The following is a 12226-nucleotide window of genomic DNA, read 5'->3' as shown; positions in this document are numbered from 1 at the left end:
ATTTACATGAAATGATTCAAATAGGCAAATTTATAAAGACAGAAGGTAGACTAATGGTTGCCTGGGGCTGGTGGGGATAGGAGGCTTGGGGGTGTCAGCTAAGATGTGTGGGATTTCTTTCTGGAGTAATGAAAATGGCCCAAAATTGCTTGTAATGAGAGTGGCACAGATCTGTGAATATGCTAAAAAACCATTGGATTATACAGTTTGTTTGTTTTTTAAGAAAAAGTCTCACTCTGTTGCCCAGGCTGGAGTGCAATGGCACGATCTCAGCTCACTGCAACCTACGCCTCCCGGGTTCAAGCAATTTTCCTGCCTCAGCCTCCCTAGCAGCTGGGATTACAGGCATGCACCACCACGCCCGGCTAATTTTTTGTATTTTTAGTAGAGGTGGTGCTTTAACTTGTTGGCCAGTCTAGTCTCGAGCTCCTGACCTCACCTCAAGTGATCGACCCATCTAAGCCTCCCAAAGTGCTGGGATTGCAGACGTGAGCCACCATGTCTGGCCAGATTATATAGTTTAAATGGCTAAATTTTGTGGTATATGAATTATATCTCAATAACGCTGTTTTAAAAAAAAATCACGATTGTGAGGCATGAGCTCCATTAGAAGGAGGTGCCCAGCAGCAGGGACACGATTGGGTGTGCATGGCTGGCTGGCAAACAGCCTGACTGAAGGCCAACCATCATCTTGCAGAGCTCGCTCTGTTAGTGGTGAGCACAGTAGCATGGGGCAGAGGGCAGAGGCAGGTAAAGAAAAGAGGTCAGGAAAGCCTTCCTCAGGTGAATAGGAAGTTGTTGGTAACTGAGTTGTTGTTAATTAAATTCTTCATTGGTTTCATTGAGATTCCAGGGGGAGAGGGATTTTAGGCAGGTGGACATCTCAGGTATAGGGAACCTCAGACTGCATCTGAAAACTAGTTCAGACTGTCCAAACGTAAAACTCAAAGCATGTAGCCTGGGCAACATAGTGAGACCTTGTCTCTATAAAAAAAATCAAAAAATGAGGTGGGAAGATTGTTTGACCCCAGGAGGTCTAGGATTCAGTGAGCTGCGATCATGCCACTGCATTCCAGCCTGTGTGACAGAGTGAGACCTTGCCTCAAAAAAACACAAAAGGCCGGGCGCGGTGGCTCAAGCCTGTAATCCCAGCACTTTGGGAGGCCGAGACGGGCGGATCACGAGGTCAGGAGATCGAGACCATCCTGGCTAACATGGTGAAACCCCGTCTCTACTAAAAAATACAAAAAACTAGCCGGGCGAGGTGGCGGCGCCTGTAGTCCCAGCTACTCGGGAGGCTGAGGCAGGAGAATGGCGTAAACCCGGGAGGTGGAGCTTGCAGTGAGCTGAGATCCGGCCACTGCACTCCAGCCCGGGCGACAGAGCGAGACTCCGTCTCAAAAAAAAAAAAAAAAAAAAAAAAAAAACACAAAAGAAAAAATTCAAAGCCTGGGAGGAATCAGGATGCCATGGGATGAATCAGCAAAGCAGCAGGTGACAGAGCACAATGGCTTTGGGACCCAGCCCAGAACCCTGGACTGAATATTTTAAGGGAAAAGAAACTGATGGAAGATGAGGACTGGCAGCAGAATCACTGTCACTTTTGTTTTAGAAAGACAGATGACCACCAGTGTGGAAAATAGGCAGACTGGCGATGAGTCTGGAGACAGGACAGCTCATTTATTTATAGTAGATGTTATAAATTGTTGTCACAGTCAATTTAATCCTTTCCTAAACATTAAGCTTGAAAGCTGCGACAAAGAGAAATCAGTCCAGGATTGTGACTGTCTTTAAAGCATAGCTGAGAAGATGGACTATCAAGAACAAAGGAATCTAATATAAGAATAATATAATTTAAAATGTTCTGGTGCTGTAAAGAAAAAAAATAGACCCCCCACTTTTTTTGAGAGGGAGTCTCACTCTGTCACCCAGGCTGGAGTGCAGTGGCACGATCTCAGCTCACCGCAACCTCCACCTCCCGGGTTCCAGCGGTTCTCCTGCCTCAGCCTCCCAAGTAGCTGAGATTAAAGGCATCTGCCACCACACCCAGCTAATTTTTGCATTTTTAATAGAGACCAGGGTTTCACCATGTTGACCAGGCTAGTCTCGAACTCCCAACCTCAAGTGATCCACCTGCCTTGATCTCCCAAAGTGCTGGCATTACAGGCATGAGCCACGGCACCCAGCCAATAGCCCCTTATGAATTTAGGCAAGAGCCAGGACCCAAGTGACAATGACTGGACCCAGAAAGATAAACAAGCCACTTACCAGAGGAACTGAGGCATTTGGCCTAAATTCTGTGGAATCAGCATCTGAAGATTAAGAAAAGAGTTCAGTAATTCACCAATAGTGCTGAAAAATATTTGAAGAGAGAAAATTTTTTAAATAAATGGTCATTAGCAAACCTCAAACTTACCTTTCAAGTTAAGGCAGTTTCTTGCAAACTCTATCACTGCTAGTTGCATCCCAAGACAAACTCCTATTTTAAAAAGCACATATGCAAAGCAAATGAACTCACTTTGTATTTGTTCATATTTTCTGTTCATTTGTTGGCTGCCTGTCTCCCCTATCTAGAATGCAGAGTCCCAGAAAGCAAGACTCTGCCTGTTTTGCTCCCTGCTGTCCCCTCAGAACAATCCCTAGCAGAGAGCAGGGCAGGGGCTTAGACTATCAAGAAGCCACCTAAGTCCCAAAGTTGACAAAGAAGGAACACAAGGTCAGAAAAGTGCAGAGTCAACCGGGCACAATGGCTCAAGCCTGTAATCTCAGCACTTTGGAAAGCCAAGGTGGGCAGATTACTTGAGGTCAGGAGTTCGAGACCAACCTGGCCAACATGGTGAAACCATGCCTCTACTAAAAATACAAAAATTAGCCAGGTGTGGTGGCGCACACCTGTAATCCCACCTACTTGGGAGGCTGAGGCAGGAGAATCACTTGAGCCCAGGAGGCAGAGGTTGCAGTGAGCTGAGATCGCACCACTGTACTCCAGCCTGGGTGAGAAAGAAGGAAGGAGAGAAAGAGAAGAAAAAGAGAAAGAGAGGTAGGGCGGGCGCGGTGGCTCAAGCCTGTAATCCCAGCACTTTGGGAGGCCGAGACGGGCGGATCACGAGGTCAGGAGATCGAGACCATCCTGGCTAACACGGTGAAACCCCGTCTCTACTACAAAATACAAAAAACTAGCCGGGCGATGAGGCGGGCGCCTGTAGTCCCAGCTACTCGGGAGGCTGAGACAGGAGAATGGCGTGAACCCAGGAGGCAGAGCTTGCAGTGAGCTGAGAGCCGGCCACTGCACTCCAGCCCGGGCGGCAGAGCAAGACTCCGTCTCAAAAAAAAAAAAAAAAAAAAAAAAGAGAAAGAGAGGAAGGAGGGGCCGGGTGCAGTGGCTCATGCCTGTAATCCCAGCACTTTGAGAGGCCGAGCTGGGCGGATCACAAGGTCAGGAGATCGAGACCATCCTGGCTAACACAGTGAAACCCTGTCTCTACTAAAAAAAAAAAAAAAATACAAAAAATGAGCCGGGCGTGGTGGTGGGTGCCTGTAGTCCCAGCTACTGGGGAGGCTGAGGCAGGGGAATGGCGTGAACCCAGGAGGCAGAGCTTGCAGCGAGCAGAGATCGTGCTCCAGCCTGGACTCTAGCCTGGGCAACAGAGTGAGACTCTCTCTCAAAAAAAAAAAAAAGAGAGAGAGAGAAGAAGGAGGGAAGGAGCGAAGGAATGAAGAAGGGAAGAAGGAAGGAAGGAAGGAAGGAAGGAAGGAGAAGGGGAAAGGGAAGAGAAAGGGGGGAAAGAAAGAAAGAAAGAGAGAGAGAGAAAGAAGGAAGGAAGGAAGGAGAAGGGGAAAGGGAAGAGGAAGGGGGAAAGAAAGAAAGAGAGAGAGAAAGAAGGAAGGAAGGAAGGAAGGAAGGAAGGAAGGAAGGAAGGAAGGAAGAGTCCCTGAGACAAATCTGCCACCTTGTAGATTTGTCCCTGAGTTGAGGCATCTCAGTGGGCTGCAGGGCCTGATTCCTTCAGAGAACATCTAACACCCCAACTCAGAGGGAGTTTCCTGGGCTAAGATTTCCCACTCCTTCTCATGGTGACTTCACAGCCACAAACATAGGATTGGCCAGAGGGTGAGCGCCTACAGGACGTCAGGCTGCTAACCTGCAGGACAGCCCGATAACCTTCACTGTATGGAAAAGCAGCAGTGGGGGTGGGGGTTGGAGACTCCACAGTGGGCTTGAGCATGGTGGGCAGCAGGGAAGGAGACACACAATGGGACCGAACAGAGTGCTCGGTGATGAAGATAGGCAGACCTGTGTCGCCCAAGCCTGTTGCCACAAGGATGCTCCCAGACCAGCTCTGCCTTCACTGCAGTCCACCAATTCTCTCCACTAAACAAATGCCAAAGAGCATCCCAGATGCTCCTCCGATAGATACATAAGAAGTACACAGGGGAAACAAAGAAGGGAGCAATCAATACATCAGGGACGCCAGAACAGAAGTCAATAAGCAGGAAACAGCTGAATGCTGGGGGTGGGGGTGGCAGTGAGGGGGATTTCAGAAAGTTCCGTATGGCTGGGACATGAAGAGATGCTGTGCTAGAGGAAAAGCTAAAGACCTGCAAACCATTCCATACCATTAAAATAATCTGAGGAACATTACCCACATTTAGACAGAAACTTCAAAAGAAAACAATGGCTTCCGATGAGCTTAGACCAGTAAAAGAAAACAAGGTATCCAGGTAACTACTCCAGGCTATTTTGAAAATGGATCCTAAGAGGAGAGAGTCTAAGAAGCTAATCAAAGAGCAGGTAATGGGGGGAATAAATGGTCTGCTGGCACTAAAAGCCTGTCCAATCAGCTCATAAACCCACCCAGCCGTCCACTGCACAGTGGGAAACACAGCCTCTCCACACTCCCCCTCCTGCCTGAGTCCCCGGCTACAGGGCTGCCTCTCCCACGTCAAGGTCTCATTTCCTCTGGTTTCCCTGGTACAGAAGCCACACTTCACAATTTGAAAAAAAGCATTAAAAAGGCTCAACTCGGCCGGGCACGGTGGCTCAAGCCTGTAATCCCAGCACTTTGGGAGTCTGAAGCGGTTCAGATTGTTTGAGCCCAGGAGTTTGAGACCAGCCTGGGCAACACAGCAAGACCCCATTTCTAAAAACACACACACACACACACAAATTAGCCAGGCACAGTGGTGTGCACCTGTAGTCCCAGCTACTCTGGAGATTGAGGTGGGAATTGGAGAAGGTAAGCACAATTGCAGATGGAGCCTCCTCCCAGCCTCTGCTACCCAGCCAGAATAGCAGCAAGTTCTCCTAGGGTGAGAAACATTTTCTGTAAAGGGTCAGATAGTAAAGATTCTAGACTCTTTCAGATAGTAAATCTTCTAGGCTATAGGGTCTGAAACTCTGACGTTGGACCACAAAAGCAGCCATAGACAATATATAAATAAATTGGTGTGGCTGTGTTCCAATAAAGCTTTATTTATAAAAACAGGCTGTGGGCCAAATTTAGAATATAGTTTGTTGACCCTATAGCAGACTATTTGGCACCTGAACTTTCAAATCCGAGTTCACACCTTTATGATAACAAACCTTTAGTGTTACCCCACCTAGGTGTCAAAAATCTAATAAACTCATAGTCAGGGTCAATAAACATGAGTTTTACCCAGAAAAGGAATCTTCTTTGTCCTTGCCCAAGAAATCGCCTGGAGTTTTCCCAATGTTCCTCTGATTCCGAAGCCTCCAGGCACAAGAATACCACTGAAATCAATACAAAATGAGGGTAAACTTGACTATCCATTATTTTTTTTTAACTAGTGTTTTCAGCCATTCATGCAATGCTTGCTCCAATCACTAGTGACTATGCTCAAGCTCTATTTTCAGAATCAATTATATGACTTCACACCCTGAACTTTTTTTCTGAAATCTTCCCAATGTTATGAAGAAATTATGACAATTGCTCACAACTGACCTCAATATGTACTGTATGATAAGTCTTTGTGGCATCAGAGCATACTAACTGGGAAACCCAATTCAATTAAGAATGGCACTGGGAGCCGGGCGCGGTGGCTCAAGCCTGCAATCCCAGCACTTTGGGAGGCCGAGACGGGCGGATCACGAGGTCAGGAGATCGAGACCATCCTGGCTAACATGGTGAAACCCCGTCTCTACTAAAAAATACAAAAAACTAGCCGGGCGTGGCGGCGGGCGCCTGTAGTCCCAGCTACCCGGAAGGCTGAGGCAGGAGAATGGTGTAAACCCGGGAGGCGGAGCTTGCAGTGAGCTGAGATCCGGCCACTGCACTCCAGCCTGGGCGACAGAGCCAGACTCCGTCTCAAAAAAAAAAAAAAAAAAAAGGCACTGGGAAAAGAAACTGAATGAAAATAGGTTAAGGTTCTTTCAAAGCACTATTACAAAAATGTTAAGATCTCTTACATCATCAGAAAGAGTTAAATTGGAAAAATCAGCCTAAGATTTCAAATGCTAATTAAGTAGTGGCAAATGAAAATTTCTTGGCTAGAAGACTTTAGAGACCTAGGCAAACACAACAGCAACACAGTTCAACAGAAACCCAGGAGGATCATGCTAACCTCATGACGCAATGCTGCCCCCAAGAGTTCTGTCAATTACTTACAAAATAAAACCTAAAATCTAAGACATGTGGAAAAGAAAATATAATCAAGAAAGAAAGGGCTGCTGTGTCAATGGAGTAGCTATTCTTTATTTCTTTACTTTCCTAATAAACTTGCTTTCACTTTACTCTATGGACTCACCCTGAATTCTTTCTTTCTTTTTTTTTTTTTTTTTGAGGGGGAGTCTCGCTCTGTCGCCCAGACTGGAGTGCAGTGGCCAGATCTCAGCTCACTGCAAGCTCCGCCTCTCAGGTTCACGCCATTCTCCTGCCTCAGCCTCCCGAGTAGCTGGGACTACAGGCGCCGGCCACCTCGCCCGGCTAGTTTTTTTGTATTTTAGTAGAGACGGGGTTTCACCGTGTAGCCAGGATGGTCTCGATCTCCTGACCTCGTGATCCGCCCGTCTCGGCCTCCCAAAGTGCTGGGATTACAGGCTTGAGCCACCACGCCCGGCCCTGAATTCTTTCTTTAGCGAGAGCCAAGAACCCTCTCTTGGGGTCTGGATTGGGACCCCTTTCTGGTAACATCTTTCTAGCGACCACAGAAGGAACAATACTGAGTACGTGGTGGGGTCCAGTTACATCTTTCTTTTTTTTTTTTTTGAGACAGAGTCTTGCTCTTGTCACCCAGACTGCAGTACAGTGGCGCGATCTCAGCCCTCTCTAACCTCCGCCTCCTGGGTTCCAGCAATTCTCCTGCCTCAGCCTCCCGAGTAGCTGGGATTACAGGCGTGCACCACCATGCCCAGCTAATCTTTTGTATTTTAGTAGAGATGGGGTTTCACCATGTTACCCAGGCTGGCCTCAAACTCCTGAGCTCAGGCAATCCGCCCACCTCAGCCTCCCAAAGTGCTGGGATTACAGGCATAAGCCACCATGCCCGGCCTCCAGTAACATCTTTCTAGCAAAACACGGAAGGAACAACACTGAAGGGACCCCGTTCCCAAAGGAAATTCATCTGTGTGCACCAGTTGGCTGACTTTGGGTAAGTGGGGTGCATATACCCAGGTAAAGGATGGGATTGGGTTAGAGGCCCAACTTAGCGGAGTTAGAGTCTCTCCTAAGACAGAGAGGGTTAAAGGCTCCTCTCAATAAAAGGCAAGGATGCTTGACTGACCTTGGGTTCGAGGTACAACTTAGGAAGGTTAGAGTCCTTCCTAAGGTTTAGGGGGTTGGAGGCCTCTCTCAGTAAAGTCCCTCTCTGCTAAGAATGGGTTTGGCACTATGGGATGTTAACTGCTATTCTCTTTGGATTATTCTGCCTTGCACTCTTTGCTGATAGTTACGGGTGACAGAACTAGGCATGTACAGGACCATGGGACATGGGGAGCTTTTTCCTCCCCAAAAGGGGAAACTTGAGAGCTGATAAGACTCCTGGAAAAGATCCCTTCACGACTGACAAGCAGCCACCTGAACTTTTCAGTGTCGCTGCAATGGGTGTGTCTTTCTCTGGACTCCCTGAGCTCTTTGCCTTCCCAAAATGCCGCGGGCAATGCTTTTCTGCCTCTCTCTCCTTCCTTTTCTTATCTTTTCTATTACTCAAGACGACCATCTTGCCCAGAGACAAGTTGAAATTCCTGGTCAGAGGTTGGATTAATAATGATGGGGCCCAACCGGGGACAAGTTTGAGCCTTGCCAGTAAGATATTGGGTGCTAGGCAGAGTGGCTAATGTCGTTTTGTCACACATATTTTGCTCTGGCCAGAACAGGAAAAGATAATTTTCCTTTGTGTTGCAGTTTGGCCCCCAGGGCTGTGGTGCAGCCAGCCGAGTCACTAGGGCTGCTCAAGGAAAGGGAACCCAGAAGCCTTGTATACTGACAAAAGGCTAAGAATTTTTTACTAGTCAGACTTCTGGCCTCTCTCTGTGCAAATTGGTTGAATGAATGGTAAAAATCACTGTTTATCTCCTCTGTAAAGTTTTGATTAACGGTAAAAAGGATTTGTGAGGCTACTCTTAAGCTACAGTGAATCTGGTGTGCTTTGTGTGTCTTTCCGTATTGTTCTGTTCTAACGAGGGGTACCTTAGGATAGGATGTGGGCCTAGGACCCCTGCAAGCCTGCTGTTCAAGCCATCCCAGCAAACTGGTCAGTCACAAACTTTGCTGTAGGTCCCTGAAGAAAAACTGGATAAGGGTTCCCTCTCATCTTGTTTCATGTCCTTGGGAGCTTGACCTTGTAACCATGTGGCAGTACTTTCTCTTGGTCTCCACCATCACAATGGCAACCTGGGTTCAGGGTTCAATTCCTAGTTTAGGGGATAAGCCTTTCTGATTGATATTTGGGTGCTTACAACTACCGGATCTTCTTTCTGTCTGTGCATTTATATGTGTTGTATGTGTGATGTAAAAAAAAAAAAAAAAAAAAAAGCTTCAATTGGTTTAAAAATAGTAAGGCTTCAATGAAGTATTTTGTAAGAAAAGTAAAAATTGTAATGACTTTTAGTTCACATAACTTTAGTAATCTTTGGGTAATAAAAACAGCTTTAAAGATTATTGGGAAAATAAAGACATTTGGTCTAAATTAGGCAGGTCAGATTAGGTTTTCTCAATGCTTTAAGGTCATAAACTGCTTTGACTTTTGACAATTGTTCAATTTACCTACTTTGGAGCATTAGATTCTAGATAAGGCCTGGGGACATGTTGAAAGTCACGCCCCTTAGCTATGCTAGAAAAGGTCAGACCTTATCTAGTGTCCTAGGCTCCATACCTAGTACATAATTAAAATTGCTTACTAACCAGATTTTTCACCAAAAGTAAAAGTTGCTGAGAGTTAACAGGGTAACCTGTAATTGAGACTACTGAAGAAACAGTTTTACATGCAAGTTGCATAAGGAAAGTGAAATGTGTTTTTAGTAAAAGATTATAAGAAGGCATGGAAATGTGGATTTTTTTTTTTTTTTTTTTTTTTTTTGCCTAGATTAAAAGGTTAAAGGATTGTTTTTTGCTTTGTGTTTTTGTTTTCAGATGAAGTTTCACTCTTGTTGCCCAGGCTGAAGTGCAATGGTGCAATCTCGGCTCACTGCAACCTCCACCTCCTGGGTTCAAATGATTCTCCTGTCTCAGCCTCCCAAGTAGCTGGGATTACAGGCATGCACCACCACACCTGACCAATTTTGTATTTTTAGTAGAGACAGGGTTTCACCATGTTAGTCAGGCTGGTCTCGAACTCCTGACCTCAGGTGATCCACCCACCTCAGCCTCCCAAAGTGCTGGGATTACAGGCGTGAGCCACCGCATCCAGCTAACGGATTCTTTTAAGTTAGATAAGATAAAGCTGAAAGTTTGAGCAAGTTGTAGAAGGTTTGTGAAAGATTAATCTTATAAAAGAAATTATGCGTGTGGACATTGGCTGAAGTTAAAGGTATACTCAGGTTTTTCATAAATTGAACATTGAAATGAAAGCACAACAGGTTTCTCTTAGAGTGCTGATCTGCTCTTTAACAAAAACTTGTAAAGGAGCCGGGCATGGTGGTTCATGTCTGTAATTCCAGCACTTTGGGAGGCTGAGGTGGGCGAATCACTTGAGGTCAGGAGTTCGAGACCAGCATGGCCAACATGGTGAAACCCCATCTCTACAAAAATACAAAAAAATTAGTCAGGCATGATGGCAGGTGCCTGTAATCCCAGCTACTCGGGAGGCTGAGGCAGAATTGCTTGGACCCAGGAGGCGGAGGTTGCAGTGAACCAAGATCACACCACTGTACTCTAGCCTGAGTGACAGAGCAAGAGACTGTGTCTCAAAAAAAAAAAAAAAAAAAACTTGTAAAGGATTATAGAAGGCTTGCAAAAATCTTACCTTATGGTCAAACTAATTAAAATTGGATAGATTTATCTATAAGGTTTTATTAAAAATTGGGTTTGACATCAATTTAATGCACTAATGCAATGGTGAAGTTTGGTATATTTGGTATAAAAATTATACAAAAAGCACTGTCAAATATGAAATGGTGTTTGGCTTTCTTTGGGCTGTATTTGTATAACCATGTATTGGTATGTGTTCCAAAATTATGAGAAACTTCTATAATTTTAATATGACTTAGTGTATGTTATTAATAATTATCATTGTTATGTAAAATTGTTGTAAGCCACAGAGGTAACAAATTCCTAGTCAATTGTGGCTTTAAGAGTGGCTGCCCTAAAACATTTTGTCACCCACAGACAATTGTATTATTTTGGTACTCTTTAGAAGGCAGTTAATAATCAACTACAGAACTCTAACAGGTGTTCTTAAATGTAGGTTTCTGATCACTTTGGAGATTGTGACAGCAGAATAGAAGAAAATCTTTCAGGACTCTCATGGAGAGCTGAAATATTCATGACTATCAAGCAGAACAGGAGTTAACTCCATGGATGAACTAATAAAAAATTAATATTTTTTACTTTGCCTAAAATGTTGCTGATCCTTTTTGTTTTATTTTTCAGAGTGAAGAAAACTGTTCTTTTGAGCTATATGCAGCTTGTAACAATTGAGTAAAGTATACTCCTGTGAACAAAATTTGGAGCATATTTGTTTCTCTCTACCTGATTTGTCCAGAATTTGGAAACTATTTGTGATTATTCTTAACTTATGGCAATATAGTTATTTGCATAAGTGCAATAAGAATCTTTTTTATTTTGCAACAGGACACAATTGGAGGGAGAAACTGGTTATATTACCAAGGCTTTGACTGGAATGGTGTGCTTTCCTGTAAAGAATCAAACTTGAATTGTAAAGCCAATACAAGCCCCTTGGGAAAACTGGCCTCATACTTTGTCTACACAGTCCCTGTATAGGGTTTCTGACCTGTGGTAACTAAAGAATGTCACTTTCTGACAGGTCCAGGAGCCTCAAGTTATCTTGGGACCTCAAAAGGAGAGGAGTTTACCCAATTCATAGGTATTTGAGGGTACAAACCCATGGCCAGGCTTAGCTTTAAAAAAGGTCTTATCTGAGATTCCTTATGGAATAAGTTTCCATCAAAGCCAATTTTAAAAGCCCATGTGAAAAATAATTATTCTTGCTGCACTTTATAGAAATAATCAGGCCAAGTATAATAAAGCAAACTGTTCTTACCATGATTTGTCTTTAGTAAAAATGGGAAACTGGAGAGAGAAAAAATTATGTTCCAAGAACTATGGTCTACCTGTTATTATTACAGATTCTAGATGCATTGGTTGTTTTTGAAGTTTTTTTCTGCAATTTAGACTGACCCTGCTTATTCCTGTGAAACAATCAGTGATCTGTGACTGCAGCTCAGAAAAAAACAAGAGCAGGGCTGGGCATGGTGGCTCAGCCTGTAATCCCAGCACTTTGGGAGGCCAAGGCAGGTGGATAACAAGGTCAAGAGTTCAAGACCGGCCTGGCCAACATGGTGAAACTCATCTTTACTAAGAATACAAAAATTAGCCAGGAATGGTAGTGTATGCCTGTAATCCCAGCTAGTCGGGAGGCTGAGGCAGAAGAATTGCTTGAACCTGGGAGGCGGAGGTTGCAGTGAGCCAAGATCATGCCACTGCACTCCAGCGTGGGAGACAGAGCAAGACTCCATCTCAGGGAAAAAAAAAAAAAGGGATGGGTAATGTAAAAATTGGGATCAGTGTTCTAATTCTAATTCTAATTCGGA

General features: G+C 44.8%; 1 protein-coding gene across 1 annotated transcript in view; it reads right to left on the bottom strand.

The window, feature by feature from the left end:
- The window catches only part of CTPS2 (CTP synthase 2), a 136733-nt gene that overhangs the window by 86037 nt on the left and 38470 nt on the right, over positions 1-12226 (bottom strand). Inside the window, 3 exon segments of the mRNA XM_033200893.1 lie at positions 2269-2312; positions 2417-2479; positions 5658-5752. Of these exon segments, the coding sequence (XP_033056784.1) occupies positions 2269-2312; positions 2417-2479; positions 5658-5752 (202 nt within the window).

Source organism: Trachypithecus francoisi, unplaced genomic scaffold, assembly GCF_009764315.1.
Source record: "Trachypithecus francoisi isolate TF-2019V2 unplaced genomic scaffold, Tfra_2.0 Lachesis_group6, whole genome shotgun sequence".
In the NCBI taxonomy this organism is placed as follows: domain Eukaryota; kingdom Metazoa; phylum Chordata; class Mammalia; order Primates; family Cercopithecidae; genus Trachypithecus; species Trachypithecus francoisi.
Note: the sequence above shows the minus strand (reverse complement) of the source record. Positions and strands in the feature narration are given on the sequence as shown.